General features: G+C 46.3%; 2 protein-coding genes across 3 annotated transcripts; both read left to right on the top strand.

Annotated features, from left to right (window-relative positions):
- The first annotated feature begins 4,023 nt into the window (after nucleotides 1–4,023).
- HMX2 (H6 family homeobox 2) lies at nucleotides 4,024–6,518 on the top strand. Its single transcript, XM_064464511.1, has 2 exons — nucleotides 4,024–4,474; nucleotides 5,135–6,518. Exons 1-2 carry the CDS (start codon nucleotides 4,198–4,200, stop codon nucleotides 5,683–5,685), a joined length of 828 nt encoding a protein of 275 aa, XP_064320581.1. The 5' UTR covers nucleotides 4,024–4,197; the 3' UTR covers nucleotides 5,686–6,518.
- A 761-nt stretch (nucleotides 6,519–7,279) lies between these two features.
- BUB3 (BUB3 mitotic checkpoint protein) lies at nucleotides 7,280–20,775 on the top strand. Of its 2 annotated transcripts, XM_064464343.1 has the most exons (9): nucleotides 7,280–7,390; nucleotides 7,686–7,860; nucleotides 10,084–10,278; nucleotides 11,382–11,451; nucleotides 12,859–13,010; nucleotides 16,081–16,239; nucleotides 17,634–17,811; nucleotides 18,165–18,381; nucleotides 20,411–20,775. In XM_064464343.1, exons 2-9 carry the CDS (start codon nucleotides 7,852–7,854, stop codon nucleotides 20,418–20,420), a joined length of 990 nt encoding a protein of 329 aa, XP_064320413.1. In that variant the 5' UTR covers nucleotides 7,280–7,390; nucleotides 7,686–7,851; the 3' UTR covers nucleotides 20,421–20,775. The 2 variants fall into 2 exon arrangements, with proteins under 2 accessions (XP_064320413.1, XP_064320415.1); XM_064464345.1 differs by lacking the exon at nucleotides 20,411–20,775 and having other exon boundaries at nucleotides 18,165–18,385.
- Nucleotides 20,776–22,447: the final 1,672 nt, after the last annotated feature.

Consider the following 22,447-nt stretch of genomic DNA (forward strand, 5'->3'; position numbering starts at 1 on the left):
TTTTCCCCAGACAGGCCCCCCACCCCACGTTCCCCGGGGCGAGGGGGGACGGCGGGGAGGGGAGTCCGCACCCGGGCCTTCCGCGACCCTCCCGAGCCGGTCGTGCATATTTTACAGCCCAAATCAGCCAATCCCTCTCCATCAGCGCGATGCCTCCGATTTAAAACTCCCTCGCCCCGCTCCCTGCCGCGCTGGAAGGGGCGGCCGTCCCCCCGCAGGGACATGCGTGTCCCCCGGGCAGCCTGCGGGGCGGCCCCGCCGGGCGCTCCTGCCGCCGTGGAAAGCGGCAGCTCGGCGGGAATAAAAACTCCGCTTCTCTCAGGTTCGGTCACCTGGTCTTGGCTCTCCTGAGCTTCGATATTTTAAATAAATATAAAGAATCTCTTGCTCTCCTCAGCTCTATTCGCCTTCATGATGGAGTGGAACCATCAGATTTTCATCAAAGTTCTATTAAGTGAAACATAGGTTGCAGGGCACCCTCTGATTGAAACAGTTTAAATTTTAATTGTGTTTTTAATTTGACATATAGTTGCAGAAAGGAATGACACTACAACGCCAAGGGGCGGTCGATTTTCTTAATTTCTCCCAGAGGAATTGATGAGTCTATCAGGCCACTAGATTGGAAACACATTAAAGCTCTCTGGTTAGGTTGTTAATTGGAACTTGATGGATAGGGGGCCTTGGATAGGCTATGCTGATCCAATCTTCATGACTTTCTGTTTTCCAATAAATTACACGATTCATTTTCCAGCCACAGATTACATAAATTGTACACCTCTAGGGCTCTCTTTTTCAAATAGGGAGCCCTTTTCCCCAAAAGCCTATTGCGAGATGTCATTTGCACCAAAAAACGAGCAGCAGAGGCTCTTGAATGAAAATCGAAACATAATCAACGTTTATACTTAGAAAATTTATTGAGATCATTTTCTCTGGTATTTCCTTATTTTAAAGTTTGGACGCGCCATATATCATAATCCACACGTGTAAAGGGGACTGTGTTTAATATTTATCGAAGCTTGATTCCAAGATCAAACTTGTTTATGACTTCATCTGTCATTTCCGAGGGAACCTTCTCCCGATATTACGGCCGCTCAACAAGCCTATTTTCCGAGTGCTGCAAAAGCAGCGGAGATCAATTTTTATTAGGCTCCCTTTGAAAGCTTGCTCAGGGCCACTTTAATATCGAGCATTGTAATAATCTGGAGATCTAAACTTTAACCGTTCGCTCTGTCTTTCAAAGTTTATCTTTGCCGAGGCGTTTGATCATCTGCGCCCCGACGGGACGGGCTGCGGGGCGGGGGTGGGGGGGAGCGGCCGGCCGGGGGTTGCCCCCACGCAAAACTCTGAGCGTGGCCGCCAGCCCCTGCCCTGATGAATATTTGATTAGATGGTAATGAGAGCGTGGCCGGGCTGCTTCCGCCCGCGGGACGGCGCCGGGGCCAGCCCGGCCCGCCGGTCCTCCCCTCCCGACGGCGGTACCCAGCATCCCGCGGAGCCTGCCTCGGCTTCTCTCTCTCCCTCCCCAACGGAGCGGCCGTTGCCCAAGTTTCGCCTGATTTCGCAGATACCAGGGAAATCTGGCCGTTTTCTCGCTGCGGCCGGGCAGATCTCACGCCTGCCCGCCGCGCTTGTGCATCCCGCCCCGGCCAGCCCCCACCTCCCCGGCCCCAGCATCTTCTCCGCAGCCCGCCCCAGGCGGCTCCCACGGGCGGGACCCCCTTCAGTGGGGAAGGCAGAACCTCTCCAGAGGCACACCGGGCCGCTGGCGGCCTTTGCGGAGAAGGAGGGCCGGCGTGGGCGGTGGCTGGAGGCCGGCGGTGCCGCCGCGGTGTCCCATCGGGGGGCTGCGGGGGAGCGGGGCTGCTCCTGGTTCGCTCTCCCTCCCTGCCCCGGGCCCGTCCCCGCGGAGGACCCGAGGGCTGGCAGCCCCCAGGGGTCTCCCCAGGTCCCCTGGACGGCTCTTGCCCGGAGCCCCCCTTATCCTGCTCCCCGGCCGCGGGAGGGCTGCTGGGGTCCGGGTGCGGGACCTGCCGGGGCGGCAGAGCGGGATGAAGGACGATTTCTTAAATTGTATTTCAGTGCGGGGTCTTTCCGGGTTAATGAGCTGACATCATGATTAAAGCTGACCATTTGTAATGTGTCGCGACCCTGCTGAAAAGCACTGAAAAGGTTAATGTGGTAAAACAGGACAGCACCTGCCCCTCACAGGGAGAGGAGGAGCTGGAACACTTTTCCTAATCAATTAGTCCATTAATGAGTCTATCAAGTAGTTAAGTAGTTAAAGATTATGCCGCTGGTCTGGGTAACAGTCGTCATCTCGCTATACCTAATTATATTATAAGTACGTTATTCAATATACCAGACATAATATGGTGACTCGGAGTTAATGAAAATGTCATTTTAAAACGTCTTGACATTTGTCTCTATTGATTTGTATATTTCCATCTCATTCTTTGCTTTCCCGACTTGATTTTTTTTTGTTGGGGTGTGTGTGTATGTTTCTGGAGAGGGGGAACGACCTCATCGGGGGGGAGGAATCAGCAGCCGGAGTCGGTGAGGACAACCCCCCCTCCCCTCCCCCCCCGCCCCGCCTCACGCCGCTCGGGCAACCCGGGGTTAAAAACCCGGTGCTGGGGCCCCTGCCAAGGCTAAGGCTATTGTACTTGGACACCAATGGAACCCAAAACACCGGGATTTCCGAGCTGGAGCAGGGTTTGCCGCTCGCTCTCCTCCGCGGGACGCCCCCCAGCCGGCCCCCAGCCGGCCCCCAGCCCCCCGCTGTGCTCTCCCCGGAGCTGTGCCGTCCCCCGGCCGGGACTGGCTGCGGGCTCGGGGGCAGCCCCTGCCTACGGACACGGGTGGCCCCGGCGGGGAGGAGGGCCCAGGGATGGGGCACAGCCCTCCCGAGGGGCGGCAGCGGGGAAATGGAGGCGGAGCGGGCAGGCTGCTCTGCCCGGGGGCAGGGGGAGCATGGGGCGGGGGTCGTGTGGCGGCGGTGGCCGGGGCGATGCTCTCCACAACGGCCCCGTTACAGGGGCTCCTTTCTGCGGCTTCCGTGTCCGGAGGGGAAGCGGGAGCCGGGCCCAGGCCGGTGGAGGGAGGCCCCAGCCCACGGCCCCGGGCGGCCGTCGGGGATCGGCCTCCACCCGTATACCCGGGGCAGGCCCGGAGGGACCGGGATCCCCGCAAAGGCGGGGCTGGGGCGTCCCTCGGGCCCAGCGCGGCTCCATGCCCTCCTGGGAAGGTGGGGGACCCCGGTGGGGTCCCTGCCCTCGGCCCCTCGCCCTCCCCCTTCCCTTGGGGCAAGTGCTACAGGTTGCCGCCCGCAAATATTCCCTTCCACGGGAAGCGGTGGCGGGGGAAGAGCCGCGATCGCTGTGATTTGTTCCCCCCGAGGGGGAGAGCCCCTCACTCCTGACAAAGTTGAGTTGGAGATGCCGGAGGACATCCCCTCCCTCCCTGCTCCCCCCGGTCCCCAGACCCTGGGAAGGAAAGGCAGGAGGCATTTTGTGAGGTATTTGTTATCAGCTGCGGCGCAAAACCCGGTTTCTCGCTTTTTCTGGCTTTCCCCAGGCAGCACACCCTATCATGTTTTTTCCCCTCTCCCCTCCTCTCTAACGAGCACGAAGGGTAAAGCTCCCTGGATACGCACAAGATGTTTATCCCAACACCCACCCCGCCCCGGCCGGCATAGGACATTCAGCCCACGTCCCTCTCACCCACTCGAGGAGGCACGGCGGGCGCTCAGCATCCCTCCCCCGGGGGCGCGGGGTCAGCATCGCCCCTGGAACCCCGGGGACGGCGGTGAGCACCCCGCAGGGGGTCTCCCCCGACCCGGGTACTTGCTGACGGTGGCGGGTCCCCCCCTCCCCAACCACCCACCCCCACCCCGGATCCCGCGGGTTTCCAAACTTTCCGAGGCCGCCGCCGCCGTGATTGGCGCGGCGGAGGCCACCTCCATGCAAATGAAGCCCCGCCGCCCGCCGCCCGCAGATCAATAGGGACGCGGGGGAAGGAGCATGCAGTCCGCCTGGGCAGGCGCGGGGAGAGCCGGCAGCGGCACGTCGAAAACACCCCCCAAAACAAACCCCCCGCCGGTTCACGGCAGGCTCCCGGCCCCCCTCCTCCCGCACACCCCGGACCCCCGAGCGCCTCTAAAGCGGGAGCTTCCCTCCTCTGCTTTCTTATGAACCCAGGATGAGCAGCAAGGAAGACCCCAGCAAGTGCTGTCCGGCGGCTGCTCCCATCTCCAGTTTCACCATCCAGTCCATACTGGGCAGCGGCAGCGCCGAGCCCCCCCGGGAGGCCGGCGGGAGGGCGGCCGCCTGGCCCGCCCGCGGCCGGACCCTCTCCCTCTCCTCGGAGGACGAGGAGCCGGAGGAGAGCTGGAAACACCGCGGCTGCTTCTGCCCGGAGGCGCACGGCCCCGCCGAGGCGTGCCACAAACACCAGCCCCTCAGCTTCACCTGTCTCGGTGAGTACAGACGGGGCGGACGGACGGGGCGACGGGACGGGGCGGACGGGGCCCGGCGGCCGCCGGGAAGGGCGGCGGCGGGCTCGGCCTCGGCCCGGCCCCGCTGGGGGCGGGGGGGGGGGGGGCATGTCGCACCCCCCCTGCTTTCGGGGAAGGGCGAATAGGGTGGCTTTATTTTTTTTTTCACTTCCCACCCCAGCCGGTGTTGATCCCCCCGAAGGGGTGCGGTGCAATAGATAACGCTCGTTTTCTTAGATTCTGCTTATTCACAGCGCTCGGGCGGGGGGAAGAGAGGTGTTTATTTTTTACCATTAATTCTGATTAAACGGTCTGTGAAATGCAACACTATAAAGTAAAATCTGCCGGCTCGTCTCGGGTGGGCGAGCAATCCTAGCCTGGTACTCAGCTGCCTTCACTGGGGCACGCACAGCCACCTGTCCGTCCGTCCGTCTACCCATGTGATGGAGGGACAGGGATAGCCCAGAAGGGGCTGGTTTTCCCCGGCCGCGGCGGTGTCTGTCACCGGGAGCGGAGGCGGCGGGTGCCTGCCCGGTGACTCGCCTCGGTCCTTCCCCCAGCCGGGGCGGAGGGGGTGGGGGCTTCGGCCGTCGGGGGGTGCCGGTGCCGCCCTGCGACCCCCGCGCTCTCGCTCTGTTGCAGGCAGCGCCAAGGGGAGCGGAGCGGCGGCGGCGGCGGGCGGCGGGGAGCGGGGGCCCTTCCTCTCGCCCCCCCAGCAGGACTGTAAGGAGGAGAAGGAGAAACCTCTGGGACCCTCCTCGCCCTCCTCCGGGGACCGGCAGCGCGACGGCGGGGACCGGCAGGCCGGAGCGGCCAAGAAGAAGACGCGCACGGTGTTCAGCCGCAGTCAGGTCTATCAGCTGGAGTCCACCTTCGACATGAAGCGCTACCTGAGCAGCTCGGAGCGGGCCTGCCTGGCCTCCAGCCTGCAGCTCACCGAGACCCAGGTGAAGACCTGGTTCCAGAACCGCAGGAACAAGTGGAAACGGCAGCTCTCGGCCGAGCTGGAGGCGGCCAACATGGCCCACGCCTCGGCGCAGACTCTGGTGGGGATGCCGCTGGTGTTCAGAGACAATTCCCTCCTCCGAGTGCCGGTGCCCCGGTCCATCGCCTTCCCCGCCCCTCTCTACTATCCCGGCAGCAACCTCTCGGCCTTACCGCTCTACAACCTCTACAACAAGATCGACTACTGAGCCGCCGCCCTCCCTGGGCATCCCCGCGGCCGCCCCGTCGGGGCTGGGACCGGGGCCGGGGGTCCCTGCGGGGCCTTGGCCGCCGCCGCGGTGGGGACAGAGGAACGAAACTGATGGGAGGGACGAGCAAACGGAGAACCCGGGGCGCCGGGGGCACCCCCGTCCTTCTCTCCCCCAACTCCCGCTATCCTGCCACTTGAAAAAAAATTAATTAAAAAAGCGTTATTTCAGATCTGTAAATATTTTTAAAGAAAGAAAGAAAAAAAAAACAACCCACAAAATAAAACGTTTTAAGCCTCGTTTGTAAATTTGCCAGCTCGATCGCGTGTTGCCACCGGGCGGAAGGCCCTGCCCGGAGGGGTAACCCGGGGCCGGGGGGAGCCCCGCAGCCGGGCCGGGCTCGGCCGGGACCCGCCGCTGCGGGAAGGACCGGCGGCGCCTCGGACCGATGCAGGGGAGAGGGAAAACGACGTGTAACGCCGAGGGTTTATTTATTTTTCCAAGCCTCCTTCTCGTCATCTCGTTTCCCGCCGGTAATCCCGGGCGGACCTGCCCGTACCCGCCCGTGGGGCGGCGGGATGGCGGGGGCTCGGTCCCCCGCGCGGGGCTGGAAGATTAATGGCTTCTCTCAAACCCTCAGGAGCAATTTCGGAACCGGGGACCGTTTTTCTGGTTCATTTTGGTTTTCGTGGTCACCGAGCCTCGGTGGCCGGTAGCGGGTTGGCAAGATCTCGGTGACCGACCCCGGCGCTCGGCGGCTCCTCTCCCCGCCCCTGGGCACCCACGGCCGCCTCCCCACGGAGGACGGAGTCAATCCTTCACGCACCAAAGTAAATCCCGCAGTAAGAGGTATTCAATCCGCGGCCACTGGCTCCGCGGATACCGCCGGTACCGGGGACGGGGATGCTTATGGCAGCGGTAACGAGGGTCCCTTCGCTGGGTAATGGGAAAAAAAACAGAGAAATGAGAGACCCGGAGGGATAAATAAGGTGATTTTCAATGCGCGGGAACGGGAAAGCTCTCCCAGCCCTTCCCAGCCGGTGTTTCAAGGCGCAGACCCCGGCTGTCAGCCCCGAGCTGCCCTTGGAGCCGGCCGGGGTGAGCTCAGCCCCGCCGCCGGCGGGGACACGGCCGTGAGGGCCGTCGCCCGCGTGCCCGCGCCGTCTCTCCGCCTTCCGGACTCCTTTTTTTTTAAGGGGAATAATTGGTATATCGGGTTTGCCCGTTAACGTTGTTACAGCCCAGCAGCAGCGGTCCCTACCCCCGCGCCACCGGACTGCCTGGGACCCACCCGGGCCCGCCGCTACCTCCCGCAGGGGCAGCCGGACGGCACCCACCCCGACGGCGGGACCGGGCACCCCCGGGGCGGGTATGGGGCCACCGCCCCCCCGGGGGACACCTGTGTGGCCGCAACACCTCCCAGGAGCCCCCGTTTGCAGCCACCGATGATAACAGGAGCGGCGAGGAGCGGCGGCCTCGCCCCGCCCCGGCGGGCCGGGCCCGGCGGACTACACGCCCCAGCATGCCCCGCGGCGGGAGCAGCGCGCGGTGCACGCCGGAACGCATAGTTCCACCCTTTCGAATCGACCAATAGCGATGCGGGGCGTGTGCGGCGTGACTAAGTGGGCGGGAGTGCGCCTGCGCGTGGGCGGTGGCGGCGGTTGTCGACGGGGCTGAGAGGCGCGGGGCCGGGCGGAGCGCGGAGGTGAGACCGGGATCCCCGCGGGGCCGGGCCGGGCCGGGCCGGGCCGGGCCGGGGCCTCGGAGCGGGGTGGGGAGGGGGACGCGGCCGGGCCTGCGCCGCGGGGCAGCGCTGAGGCAGAGCGGGCGCCTCGGCCTGCGGACGGCTTTCCGTTAGCCGCGCTGCGGCCTTTCCCGCCGCCCTCCCGGGGTGCCCTGGGTTCGCGTCCTGTTCCCGGCGGCGGGGGCGGGGGGCAGCACTTCTCGGCCCTTCCTGCACTCTCGGGCCCTGCTCTCATCCTCTCCGCTTCCCCTCGCAGCCGGCAGCATCTCCCGCATCCCGACGGGCTACTCCGGCACCGGACTGTTAGAGCGGCCGCGCTTGGTGACCCCGCCGCGCTTCCCGTGTCCGGTGCCACCGCTGCTGCTGCAGGAAGAAGGCTTTTTCTTGGCGTAGTGCGGAGCACCGAGAGGAACCCGTGCAACATGAAAACGGTACTTTTAACGTCTTTTTCAAGTAGCGGCTGGCCTAAAGCTGGCGGCACAGCGGCCCGCTTTGTTCGAGAAACGCTTCCCGGCTAGTGAAATGGCAGAGCGCGCGGTGCTCGGGTTTGCTGTCACAGCGCCGATTTCTTATCTGCTCGGTAGAAATGAGCTTTCGGGAACGGCGGAATAGCAAAGGTGCACCCGGTGGTTAAGTCAGCGTCGTGGTTTCAGCAGCACGCACCTGCCCTGTGATGCCTTCTTTATGAGTTATCTCTTGTGGTGGCTGGAAATTTTACCAGGATTTTGTTGTTTGAGGTGGGCGTGACAATTACTGTTGTTTGGCAACCGCGGTCGTGAAGCAGTTAACGTTTGTGAAAATGTGCAGAGCGTTTTCTGTGATTTTTTTTTTCCCCCAATTATTTTTTTCTTAACGTAAGTAGAAAGTAGGATATATTTAAATTCTGGTATTTTATACTTTTTTTGTTTTCTGAATTAAAAATACCTTTGGGACAACCTTCCAGGTTTCTGACATAAGTAACTTTGCTCCCTCGAGTGCAGCTTGTTGATTGCTTTTGGGCTGGCTAGTAACTGTTGAACCAGGCACTTCAAATCCTCATCTTTGGGTTTTCTGCCACAAGAAGACGAGGCAATTCGCATGTCCAGTCTAATTCTTGTAGTTGTTCTGAATTCCTTTAGATTTTGTGTTTTCATGCATCCATCTGAAATACTTATTGAAGGCTGTTTCACCGTTTAAAGTGTGATGAAGGTGCTGCTGAATTCATATTAACGTAGAAATGTGCGTGGCAAACTCTCAAGCCTATCTGTCTTTTGCCCAAGTATTCCCAAAGCAGAACTAAAAAAAGGGTTTAAGGAAAAAAGTTTTAATTTCCTCTTCCTAAAAGGGTTTTTTTTTAAATAAATTCCTTTTTAAATAGCAGAAATAGCACTTTGTGTTTACATAGTGTTTTTTTTTTAAGGACCTACCAAATTTCCCACTTAAATTCTTCCAGTGTAAGAATGTAGTGCTCACATCATTATACAACCTCATGATTGTTCAGTTACTAACAAGTGCTGAACCAGAATAATCGAACACTAAATCTGAACCTTGTCCTAGTTCATCTGCTCATTCTGTCTTGATTTATTCTCAGAGGTCTGATGTTAACCTCTGCAGTCATACGTACAAGTTCAGGAGTGATGGTGTTATAGAAAAATCTGACTTAATTTATGTCTGTGCCCTTTTAGTGTATGGGAAATGTGCTGTTAAGGCTTTCTGAAGCCTTAAAAGAAAATTTTGGCAGTTTTGTTGGCGCATATATAATGAGCTGTTTCTTCTTGCAGAGTGTTTGTAAGGTCTGCACTGTCTTCCCAGCTGAAATTTGCTGTTCATAGCCTCTGTTCTCCTTCTTTGAATTTTTGTACGTGCAACTAACTAGCCCTGTGAAGCGGGCACTGCAGTTACCTTCAGAGTCATTGATCTGTCACTGAATTGTTGATATTTTTCTTCCAGTCACCTCACAATTACACGTTTGCTCTACATTTCAGTACCCCACAAAGCATGCATAACTTTCCTTTCTTATACAACCTTCTTTAGACTCAAAGAGGGGAAAAAAAGTCTTAAAGGTGTTTCACTGGAGATATTTCATGGCACTTAAGGAAGCTTAAAGATTTGAAAGTTATAGAGAGCCTGAAACTATTTAAAAGATGATCCAATTGCAGTTCTTAGAAGTATATGACAGTCGTACCAAATCAGGAACAAAGCAATGCTTTTGTTGGAGTTTTCAAATTCTATTCCTTTCTGCCTGTGTGTGTTTTTTTACAGTAACTTTTTGATACTCCCAGTAATTTATAAATATTTACTTTTAAAAATACAACCACATACACAGTAGAGTGTGGTGGGAAAACACATTTGTAAGTAACAATATCTAAACTTATAGATAGTAATAATAATAACAACAATCTTTTTGTACTGTTTATTCCATGTTATATTTGATATCTAATTTTAAAAGCTCTCTGAAGGGGGAGGAATTATTGAGGCTTTGGACAGGGATTAGCATCTTGAATTTTAGAGAGCTTGTCAGAAATCTGTGTGTTCTGAACTTCTTCCATGTAAAACCCAGCAAACTTTTCACGTCTGCTTGAAGTTACCTTTAAGATGGATCAGTTAGCTAACAAACTTGCTAGGCTTATGGTCTTGTTATTACTAAAATTGTATCTCTGTATTATTGTCTTCAGATGACAGGATCAAACGAATTCAAACTAAATCAAACTCCAGATGATGGTATTTCATCAGTGAAGTTTAGTCCAAATACATCTCAGTTTCTGCTTGTTTCATCCTGGGACACAACTGTCCGGCTCTATGATGTTCCTGCCAACACCATGAGACTCAAATATCAACATTCAGGAGCTGTCCTGGACTGTGCGTTTTATGTAAGTGTGTGTTTTTTTTTTTAAATTATTATTTTACAGACATATAGTGCCCAGGGTACATGAGAAATTGTCAGTCCCTGAAATTAAAGGGATAGTGAAACCCTACCTGAAATCTAGGTTAAAAAATCCCAACTTCTGCCAATTGTTCGTTTTTAATGAATGTTGTTCTAGTCCTAAATATGAATATTTCCTGTGAAGGGTGCAGGTGCACAAGTAATTTAGTTCTGGTAGAAGTGGTAGGCAAAAGTAATTTGAGCTGGTTTGCGCTGTTTCTGCAATGGTATGCTAAATTGCGTGTGTGTTTCTTAAAGTGTACTGTGGGTATATAGCCAGAAATCATTATTCGCAGTAAATGCCTGTAGCCAATTATTTTTAACTTTCTCCTACTGGTTGTTTTGGAAACATGGCATTGTTCCAAGTGAGCTATATACTTGATTTCTGTATTTTTTTTAATGCACTGGATTTGAAATGTGAATGGTTTAAGTATATTGCTGCTGCCTTTTTTGTTTTGCCTTTTTTAAAAAAATAGAAGGGTTCCATTAGCATAATCTTTTTTTTGCATTGTATTCTTTTGTGTTCTCCAGTGACTTGATCTTGATATGTTACTGAACCTTTTAGGGATCGGTTTAAACTTTTAATTCTGCGTGTGCTTTTTTACTGCATGTTTTGTCACGTAGCTGACACTACGGTGGATCAACACACGGGTTCTCAAATGGTTTCTAGTTTCCAGATTAGTTTAGAAGGAATGCAGTTCAATTAGGTGGAACTGGCCTAGGTTGGTGGTTGTTTATAAATAAGCATTACATGTTTTGCTGTTACAGAAATAGAAATGATTTGATACAGCCTCTAACTGCTTTTGTTGCTTTTTAGTTTTACTTCGAAATAAAAAAAATGTATACCTCAAAGTGCTTTATTTAAACATCTTGCAAAGCTTCTGCCATCTGACTGTTTTAAGTCTGGGCTGGATCTTAACTCTTGTGTGTTAATTCCCATCCTCCCAAAACTCTTGCAGGCAAGTCCTGTGTAATGAGCTTAAGAGATTAAATGTATAGCAGCCAGGGAAACTTAACGCATGTCACAAGGTGAAATTTTTTGTTTTATAGGATCCTACCCATGCCTGGAGTGGAGGGTTAGATCAGCAACTGAAAATGCACGATCTCAACACGGACCAAGGTAAGCAGATTGGATTCTGTAAGTGGTCTGAACAACTGGCCTAAGCTTCAGATTTACATACTTACATGAGCAGAATATGTTTCAAGTTTTTAGATGGGGGATATCTACATTAAGCAGTAGCTGTTTAGATGTTGATTATAAACGTCTGTTGATTTTAAGTTGTCAGTGTCGGTGCTCAACAGTCTTCTGTGCTAGGCAGCCCTTGCTTGTCACCGAGACACAGAACAAGGCAGTGTTCCCTTCCGTGCAATTGAGGATTGTGCTGTCACACCTTTAGCAGAAGGGCCAAATCTGCTGCTGCCAAACTGAGGGTTTAAACTTTTCCCATGATGAATATCCATAGATGTGTTTTATATGTATATTTCTCTTTTAATTACTTGTTTTAAGGTGAAAATGGGAAGGAAGGAAACTGCTATATACTTGTCACACTGTTGATTTAAGGTTCACATCATATGTGCCTCTATCTAGCAGAATAACTAGTGGCCCTAAGAAGTGCCACCTAAAAGCATGGAAGCATTTGGCGATTTGACAGAGAGTGTGGTAGATCTTTGCTGTAGGATGCCTTGAACTGGATTTCTGATGGTAATCCTGCCCTGCCCTAGGCTGCTGTGTCTCAGTTAGGGAGATCTGGCTAAGCTGAACTAAAACTAAGCATGTTATTTTCCAAAGGTGTGTGGTTTAGATATATTTAGAATGGTCTTCTACAGGTGTGGCAGAAAAAAATCTTTTGCTTGGCCTTATGCTACGTTTTTTTCCTAACAAAACGCTGCTCAAAAGTAACATGGTTCTGGTGCCTCATTGGTGCAAAATAGGGAGCTGGTTTGTCTGAATTTTTTCTGTGTTTCTATGTGTTCTGAAGAGAAAAGCGAATCTTGGCCTGAGACAAATGTGGTCACCAGAACCAGCCAATAGCCAGGGCTCGACCAAGTTGTGCATGCAGGAACATTATGAAAAAGGTCAAGTAATTATGTTATGGATGACTTTCTACAAGCAACTTTATTAACCTAATATTTTTACTAATATGTAATTTTAATTCGTTTTTTCATGATGTTAATATATACAAGCTTAAGTAGCTTTCTGCATTAGTGTCTGCATCACAGGTGGTGAAGCCATTTGATACCAAACACATCTTTATACCTCTGAAGATATCTCTGTGGCTGCCTAAAATGCTTAATTTCCTTTTGTAATCTCAGGAGACACAAGCTTAAATTTAAACAGTTCTGATCTTTGCAGAAGTTATGCTTCTGAAGACTGAACTATCCGTAAAGAGACTCCTACCATATCAATACACCTGTGGGAGTGTCGGAAAATAGCGTGTTTGTGCCGCAGTAGTATCCTTTTCTTATTTTTCAACACATTCTGATTGTTTGTAGAGTCAATAAAGTTACAAGTTGTACTTTCTTACAGAAAGCCTCGTTGGTGCTCATGATGCTCCTATCAGGTGCGTTGAGTATTGCCCAGAAGTCAACGTCATGGTGACTGGAAGCTGGGATCAAACAGTGAAGCTGTGGGATCCCAGAACTCCTTGTAATGCAGGAACCTTCTCTCAACCCGAAAAGGTATGTACTGGGTGCTGTATTCCAGGTGGTACATTAAACAATACATCCAGTGACTGGTTAAATATCACCATACAGGACCCTGTCTTAAACAGAATTGAATGTGAAAAGTTGCGTTTAATGGTTTTTAAACTGAAAATGTTGCATTTTAAAATACTGATATTCAGAAGATATTGTATTTTAGGTTAAGGCCTCAAGCTTTCATCAACAGGACAGCATAACTTAATTCTTGGCACTCCTGATGGACTGAATACTTTTAAATTAAATGAACTTGAAGGAAAACCTAACAAAACTGGCATGTGGAATTGACGTAGTTGTTAATAATCCTTGGCTTAATTGTAATATGCACTATCTATTTCCTTAAAATTAAGACTTCTAGATATATCAAATCCTGGCAGTCTTAAGATCTGATTGTTTTGAAATATGCATATAATAAGAGGCCAGTTATGTTGCCTGAAATAATATTTTATTTTTTCACTTGTATTGAAAGGTTGAACTGAATTGCTTGTATTGTAATTTACCTGTCATTGTATTAATGCCTAGTAAATTTAGATGTTCTCCTAATACTAAAATCCTCTGTGCTAATCAGAGTCCAAGAGAAATAAGGTAAAATGTAATGTCTTAAGCTTTTTCTAATGATTATACGGTGTGTTAATCTTTATTCTGCTTACTGTGGTGTCATTGGAAGAATTACAGAACAGTAATTTCTGGTTTTTTTCGTAGACTCCTAAACACAGGATGGATTGATGGATAATTTTACATATGAGTGTTATTTTTGCCTATACCTTTTTTAAATTTCATTTAGCTCTGTCACATTGTATTGTCGAGTCACAATTATGAGCCATCATTACGTTCCCTATTGCATCTAAATAGCTATTACTTTTGTTACAACATAGCTGAATCTGCTTCTGGTGAGACCTTTGTTCAGAATAAAGTAATTGCATTATTTCTAGTTTTGATTTATAGTTGTATGTAGCATGTAAAGAACTGTGATAAATTGCTGACAGAATATCATATAATGGACAGCCACAGTGAATCAAGCTGCTTATTGGTTCAGCAAGGTTCATTATGTCATTTTTTTTTAATACTGCCTTTGATAAATGTGTGCACCTACTCAACTGCATGACAATGGTTTAGTTTGATTTATGATTGTGTGGTGTAGAAAGAATACTTGCTATACAGGTGTGACATCAGTTTGTAAAGATTTGAGATATTTAATGTTCTTTATGCCTTTGTTTCCATACATGTATACAAAAACATTATATAAAATGTTTGTTAATATTTTTGGAACAATTTTTACATCAATAATGAAGAGGGATTTGAAAAACTGTCTTGTTAAAGTGTGTAGCCACTGTTGGCTCAAAGTTTTCTTGCCCTTTTAATACGTAAGTGGGATTTGGCAGTTGGGACCATCAGAAATTTTAAGCAACTCCTATGTGAACATTTAAGACACTTCCCATCTTAAGACCTCAGTCTCAAGAGGGAAATTCAATAATCACATTTTAGAGCAAGAATGCATGCTGAAGGAATGCGTATTGGTTAAAGGAAGTCTTATATACATATACCCACAGACATACACACCAGCCTGCTTAGGTTTTTTAATTAGAAATTAACTTTTTGAAAACATAATTTCTCCAGCAATGTTTATAGCAAATGAAAAGCTGTTTTGTCTGATACTTCACTACAGCCTTACCAGAACCAAATAGCTTTATTGGGCTTTGTCAGAGAAAAGGAAGTGAAACTAGGTCCTTGGGTGAAATTATACAAGCACATGCCAAAACTAGATGGAATCCTTCTGGCAGGATACCAGATGTCTTACACTTTTGATTCTTGATCTGAGGTATACACCACGTCTGTTTCCTATGTATTTAGCTGCATTAGATCACTTTTTCAAAAGCTCATTCTTATAGTGTCCTCTTGTTAGCAGCTCAGTGACTGGGCAGCTGTAGGTAGCTGGATTCCATCTTGTCTGTGGATCAACAACTTGTAATTCACTTGATAGCACAGAGTTTTGACTGAACTCTTTCCTTTTTTTAAACATATTTCCAGATTAACTGCATCCCAAGTAATATTTGGAAACAATGATTTATATGGTGATTGTTTTAGTGGGAAATTTGGCAAACAAAAATTGAACCTCTGAGCCAATCCTTGGAGCAGAGTTGAAGTTCCAAGCCACAGTCATTTTTAATGATGACAAGCATATTGCTTCCTTCAATTTCACTTGATTTTATTAAAGTATACAAAGTACCATTTTTAAAACTATTTCTTGGCAATTTATTTTCCTTTATTAACATGAAGCTCAAGTTGAAGTATTCTGTTTAAAATGAAAAACACATGATTACCAGATGGAGGAAAAACAAGAAGAAAACATGTGATGTGGTATTGTAGGGCTAAACTGCAGGATCATTATTTGTTAGTGGGGAATGCAGGCTGTGCAGGTGAATTCCAATATCCACGTCCTTTTTTCCCCTGGTTACTGTGTATTTGTTCTCCTCTTGCCTTCAAATATCCAATACATTCAATGCTTGGAATAATTTTTTAGGAAAACTTGAATAATACTGATTTCCCTTTTGAATTATACATAAATACTTATGTTTTAAATGCTACATGTGTACATGAGTAATACCAGCAAGAGGAAGAAATCTTGTGTGTGGAAGGTTGTTTAGATATCGCTGAGATATGGAGACTGGTAACTGAACAATGTGTTTGAAACTTAGAATTCACAATAGGCATATGCATATTATATATTTTTAATGTTTTTTCTTTGCTAAATTCATTGTATGTAGTACGGTGCTGTGTTGGGCTTGATTTTTTTCTTTTTTATTCAGCTATGTGCGAGGGTACAGAATTAAGGGTGAGCTTTTGAAATGCTACATCAGTGTCTTATCAGCTAGCTGCGTACTACTGCTTCTTATCCCAAATTGGAGTTATAAATTGAAGGAAAGGGGAAATCTGTAGCTATACACTTTGTTGTAGATGTCAGCTGCTTTGTTATTGCATAGTGCAGACATTTTTTGTACAAAGAACAACGGATGTCCAGGCTGACGTGTTAAATATTGTAATTTTTTTAAAGGTCTACACGCTTTCTGTGTCTGGAGACAGGCTAATTGTGGGGACGGCAGGTCGGAGAGTGCTGGTGTGGGATTTGCGCAACATGGGTTATGTTCAGCAGCGAAGAGAATCAAGTCTGAAATATCAGACCCGCTGTATCAGAGCATTTCCGAATAAACAGGTATGGGAACCATGTCAATAATTATATTTCTGCTGAATATTCTTTAGGAGAAATGGTGGTTTATTTTTCAATCTTTCTGCATCTTTCTCTCATCTTCAAAGTTTTGTAATCAAACTCTGAGGGGGGGAAAAAATGGTGTTGTGGCTTCTTGTTCCAGGTTAACTCTTTTTAATAGCGTAGCTTAGCAATGTTTGCCACTGGCTTACCAGCATATTATGCTTTTTTTTTTGGTTTTGTCTCTTTTAAAAAATAATCTGTTTAATGCATCATAAAGCTGACATAGTTTAAAAAAAAAACACCACTCCCAAGTTGCAGTAGAAAAGACAGAATTGGCAGTGCTCAGCAGCCTTTATGCATTGTAGCACTACGTTCTGCAATAGGCTGTGAACAGGGGCAAGATTAAAACTAGAATGTCATTTATCTATTTTTCTTTCCCTTTTTTTAACTCTGAGTCTGTGTCATGCACTCAAGAGCCCATGATCCATTACCTAGGGGGAATTGTGCAATTTAGATGATCATACAGCTGTTCCATGTAGGTTGACATAGTGTATCTGGTATTTCTCTTTCTGAAGTAAAGCAGAAGATTAGCTTTTTCTGACAAACTAATTTGGAAGGGAATTTTCCTGTGTACGCAGTGGTAGTACAGGACTTGGGAGACCTAGTTACTTGTTCTTGAACTGGCATGAACACTTTGTCCATTTTCAGTTCTAGTTATAGTAAAACAAGCTCATCTTCCATATTGCGTTGTATTATGGGTTTTAAAGACCTTGCTATAGCTAGGTACCATTAAAATCCTATTTCTGAAAAGATCTGTTACGGGCTTAACTCAGAAGTTATAACAAAAGCATCTTGGGTTGCTCTGAGTCAAGACTGTAATTAACTGGGTAAGTGGACACCACTTATAATCAAGTTTCACTGAAATACTATTTCAACTTGAGTGTTTAGTTGCTAGTATAAAGCTCTGAACTAATTTTAATGTAATTCTGAAACTAAATAGTCCCATGAGTATCTCTAATATTTTAGAGATACTTAGGCCCTGGGGGATAGGTGGACAAATACAAGGGGTTCTTAACTCTTAATGCTTTTTTTATCCCAGATCAACTTGTGTTTGGATCTGCAGGGGTATTTAAAAGCCTTGCTGTCAGCTTAAAATTATGATGCAATGAGAATCTCTCGGAAAGCTTTTTTTTTTTTTCATTATTTCTTTCTTAGAAGCAGATTTTAGTGATTATGCCATGGATCTGGTAACAAACAATTTCTGGTTGTACAGAATATTAAGACTGTTTACACTTCATTTATTTGAATTTAGAGGGCGTATAAGAGAAATTGTATTGCAATCTCTTCTTCAGGTTTAAACTTCTAAAATGTGTATCTCCAAATTTTTTTTTCACTAGGGTTATGTTTTAAGTTCTATTGAAGGTCGTGTTGCAGTGGAATACTTGGATCCAAGTCCAGAAATCCAGAAGAAGAAATATGCATTCAAATGTCACCGTTTGAAGGAAAATAACATCGAGCAGATTTATCCAGTTAATGCTATTTCCTTCCATAATGTCCACAACACGTTTGCTACAGGTAGAGTAGATATTCAACTTTTTGTATTGCTCACATCGGTTCCTTTAGTTTTGATTTAAACAGGTCAGCCTTTACTTCATATGCCCGCACTTAAGTTTTTTAAATCCTATTTCTTGCAAATAGCAGAGTTCTTAAATTATTTGATGCGGTGAGAGTTGATTTCCTTAACAGAGATTCTGGGGAATAGTCGCTGTGCTCTTTACTGAATTAGGCAACTCTGTGTAACTCTGGGTTTTTATGGACAAAGTAATTCCAGGTAGTTTTCCTCTTTTAATTTTTTTTTTCTGTATCTTCTCAGTCTTACCCTTCTCCCAATTATAATTTACAAACTGTTTTTAAAAATTAACTTTCAGGAGGTTCTGATGGATTTGTAAATATTTGGGATCCATTTAATAAAAAGCGGCTGTGCCAGTTCCATCGGTATCCCACAAGCATAGCATCACTTGCCTTCAGCAATGATGGAACTACCCTTGCAATAGCTTCTTCATATATGTATGAAATGGATGACATTGAACATCCTGAAGATGGTATCTATATTCGCCAAGTGACGGATGCAGAAACAAAACCTAAGTGAGTATGCTTCACCTGTATTTGAGCCTTTCTGAGCATTCATCCCAAGATTTATTAATTTTCCTAAATTCATGAATAGCATTATTGATGCCAGTAGATAGTGCAGCTTGACAGTAGGGTTGGTTTTGATTTTATCTTGTTTGCCCAAGCTTTCAATATCCGTAGGTTGATAGACGTCTGATGGATAAAATTGTGCCTAGCTGTTTAGTAGAAGAATGTCAAACTCTTATCCTTTTTGAATAGGTGATATTATATGAAGCTGTGGAGTTATTGCTAGCTCATCGCTTCAAGAATTAAGTGAAGAATTCAAGAATAATTTATTTGTGTAAATGTTACTGTGTTTGGATATTTAAAACTTAAGAATTAATGAAATCTTTACACACTGAGTCTGCACTCAGCTGTCACAGTCAGAAGTGAATCTAGATACTGTCCTGGAAGGCTGTGTAAAATCAAGGAAAAGCTTTTTCGGTTCCCGTGTATTGGAGTTTGCTGCAGCCCTCTGATAACACACTTTTCTATCATTGTTGCTGTCAAAATGGGGCAAACTGATTGATGGAGGTAAAAGATTTCTGTTAAGCTCGCTTTGGCATGAATGTTACATAGAAAAATTGCCGTCACAGTGCAGAATTGCACTAGTCATCATTATGCTAGCACAGGAGCAGTTGTTTTTATTTTCAAATTCCTGCGGTTTGTCGCTGCCATTTTTTTCTTCTAGTACTCAAACTGTCTTATTACACTTTCTCTGGTTGTCTCTTATTTAGTATCTAAATGGCTAGGTAAATAGACACACGTAAGTGATCAAAGTTTTTGAGCTTAAAAGCTTGAGCTCCCCCCTTAAATGGCTTGTATGTTGCTTCGGAGCAGCCATTTTATCACTGTGAAGAAGTGAGGTGTAAGTTATAGAAGAATAAATACACCATTTCTCACTTGGAGATGTTTGTTTTAAAATAAATTTGATGCTCGTGGAAAAATAAAACCAGAACTATTTCAGTATTTATTTCTGGGCTTCCTCAAGCAAAAAAAAAAACAAATCACAAACCCAAAACCCAAAGATGATAATTCAGATCTGTTTTTAAAATCGGGTTGTACTTGTTATATACATTTGGGGGCGTTTTGGGGGGGAAAAAAAAAAAGGTGATAGAAGAATACTTGCTGCTATTGGTCTTGTAATAGTAAGAGCTGCTTTCAGTTATTTTTGTTCATTGCTAGTTACGGTTGCTAATTTTGTAGATGCTTCATTCTGCCGTATGAGGAGGTTAATCTACAATTAAACAATATTTCCTCTTGGCCTTCCATTATTTTCTGAAACAGATGGTTCATCATTTCCTGGGCTGTTAAACACAGCAAGGTTAAGGTTAGACTCTCGGGAATCAGCTAGTTTTGAATCTTATTAGGCTGTAGAAGGAAAACTAATAAGAATACTCCTTAACATCATTTTGTGACTGTAAACAATTATTTATTAGCAAACAATTGATCCCAGAAGGGCAAATTGTTTGAGTCAGTAATGAGCTGAGAAAAGACAGAGCATATCTGTGTATTTGGAAAATAATTGTAACGTAATTGCAATGCATTTAGACAGGCATCTTTTTGGACCTGTTTCTATCTTTAAATGAATTTCTGAAAACATTAACAAGGTTCATATGCTTTTCTGACATTTACAAGTTGCTTGTGCCAACCTTAGGGCACTAAGAATGATGCGTATATTTTAATGTTACAGTAGTGTGAGTCATCTGGTTTATTCTAAAAATATGTTACTTAGGACAGAAGACTAATAGTTATTTCCTAGTGATCTTTCTGCATATTAATTTGAATCTCTTAGTGTTTCTGCATGATGCATTCTTAAATGCATCAAGACAGTGCCATGTTATGTAAAGAAAAGATCAGCTTTTTGATCACTACATTATTATATATTGTGTCTTGATACAAGTGAAAGCAGTGTTTTACACATTCCTGCTTTTATTGAATGTTGACTGGTTTACCTGCTTATGATTACTCTAAACATTGCTGAAATGGGGTTTATTTATTTCAGGTCTACTTAAAGGTCTGCTTTGACTTCTGGTGATACTTCTCTACAAGAGGTGCCCACCTGCTCCCAACAAGACTAAAGTAAAACAATAGAAGTGAGAAGAACACTCTTTGTACTGATGATGTTTTTAACTAAGAAATATTTGTTTGTATATTCTAGTATGCCTTAATCTGTCATTACTTTTCCTGCTTATAATGTTGGTGGAACTGTTTTCTTTATCTGCTGTCTGTAGCTAAATTAGTTCAGTCCTGTAGGCAACTTTGCGTATGTCTTCATAAAAACTTTACCGCATTTGTAGTATCTAATTACAAAAACTTCGCACGGTCTCATAATTGTTCAATAAATATCTGTAGCTTTTTTGAAAACAAGTACTTTGTGTAACAGCCTTTACTGTTTGTGAAAGAAACACTAAGACCAAACCTTTAAGTTGCAAGAATTCTTGAGTTCTAGATCTTCCTGATGGAAAAGTTCTGAACCTTTTGCCTTTTCCAATGAGGTGAACTGGGAATGTCTTCATTACCCGGTGATGTAGGCAATGTTTTCACAGGGCTGTGAAAGCCTAAAGTTGTGTTAAGTGGGTTTGCTTATCCCAAGGACTTGATTGTTACTGGAGAACCATTAACTCTTTCTGGAGGAAAGAACTTGAGCACTGGTACTTTAGGCTTTTTCACATACTGCATAAAAGCCTAAAATTAATGATGGTTGGGAAGAATTGAGGGTAGAGGGGGAGAAAATGTTGAGTTTCAGCCTACAGCTGAGTGGTCTCTTCTAAGTCTGACCTGGTAGCCCAAGTAGAAACACAAGTGACAAGGTAGAAAAGATGAGTTTCCCCAAAGTGGAAAAGTCATTCTGGGTGCAAAAATCCATGAATATATGCCATTTCTCTGAATGTCTTGTTTGCCTTGTTGCCAAGAATTCCAACCTGTGATCAAGTTTGGTATCAGCCTCTTGAGGATTTTGGAGTGGTGGGTGAGTGTGAGAAGGTACTTGAACAAATTAAAAATTTCTCAGGAAAGCAGTATTAGAAAACCAACCTAGACACTGTGTGTTTCTTGTTTCTAAACAGGAGTGTAGATCTGATCAAGACACTAAACCTGCAAATCCAACCTGCTAAAAAGACTGTATTTGATGTTGCACATTCCTGACTGGTTTGTGGAAATAAAGATAAATGCTTTTTGATTAGTACTACCAATAAAAGCCATCGCATCCAGCCCTGTTTGCAGAACAGCTCTGACTCTGCTCAGTAGTAGCTCGTGTCAGGTGTTGGGAAGTACTTAAGTATTTGCTTTGTAGTGAATAGTAAGGAGGGACAGAACAAAACTGCTATGAGGCTATTAAAAGATGATTAAAGTGTGGGTGTTCTGGAATAGTGACTGGATTCATACTTCACTCCAGCTTCTTCTGTTCTGAGTTATTGGTGCCTGTGTAGCCAGTGGGAGTACTTTATTGCCTTTAAGAAAACGAACTTGGTGACAACAGAAATATAACTGATCGTTCCAAAGAAGGTGGTGATGGAGAGGAGGCTGGGCTTTGTGTTTGCAGAAAGTGAACAAACTTGAGCTGTTACCAGATAGAGATGGTAAAGGAGTTGAATGTGGAATCCTTTAGAATTTGTCATGAGCTAGATACAGGGTCTTTAATAATATACATTTTTTTGATAGGTTTGAAAAAATTAAAGATCTTCCTGAATAAAATATGAGTAATGCCATTACTACAGTAGCATTGTGCCTCTGTTCTGCTAGATGTGCACCACCCCTCTTTCCATTTTAATTGGCTTTTTTGCATTGAGAGTACATGACTGATGTTGGGCAAAGGTTGAATTTTTGATGTCAGCTTAGGAAGCGATGACCCCTTGGTGTTTGGGTTGGGGTTTTTTTGTTTTATTTTGGGTTTTTTTGAGGAATGAGTTGAGACGTTGGGTCTGGGGCCTAAACATGGGAACCAAAGGTTTCTATGAGAATGACTGGCAAAGAAACTAAGCAAAATCCCTGGCTTGAGGCATGACTGTAGGTTAAGACAGTAGACTTTGTGTGAAGAACA

Source organism: Phalacrocorax carbo, chromosome 12, assembly GCF_963921805.1.
Source record: "Phalacrocorax carbo chromosome 12, bPhaCar2.1, whole genome shotgun sequence".
NCBI classification, from domain to species: Eukaryota; Metazoa; Chordata; class Aves; order Suliformes; family Phalacrocoracidae; genus Phalacrocorax; species Phalacrocorax carbo.

Coding starts and splice junctions, on each gene's coding strand:
- HMX2 (XM_064464511.1), top strand. CDS start 4,198: ATGAGCAGCAAGGAAGACCCCAGCAAGTGCTGTCCGGCGGCTGCTCCC. Junction 4,475..5,134: donor CCTCAGCTTCACCTGTCTCG/GTGAGTACAGAC, acceptor GCTCTGTTGCAG/GCAGCGCCAAGGGGAGCGGA.
- BUB3 (XM_064464343.1), top strand. Junction 10,279..11,381: donor TCCTGGACTGTGCGTTTTAT/GTAAGTGTGTGT, acceptor TTTGTTTTATAG/GATCCTACCCATGCCTGGAG. Junction 16,240..17,633: donor GAGCATTTCCGAATAAACAG/GTATGGGAACCA, acceptor TTTTTTCACTAG/GGTTATGTTTTAAGTTCTAT.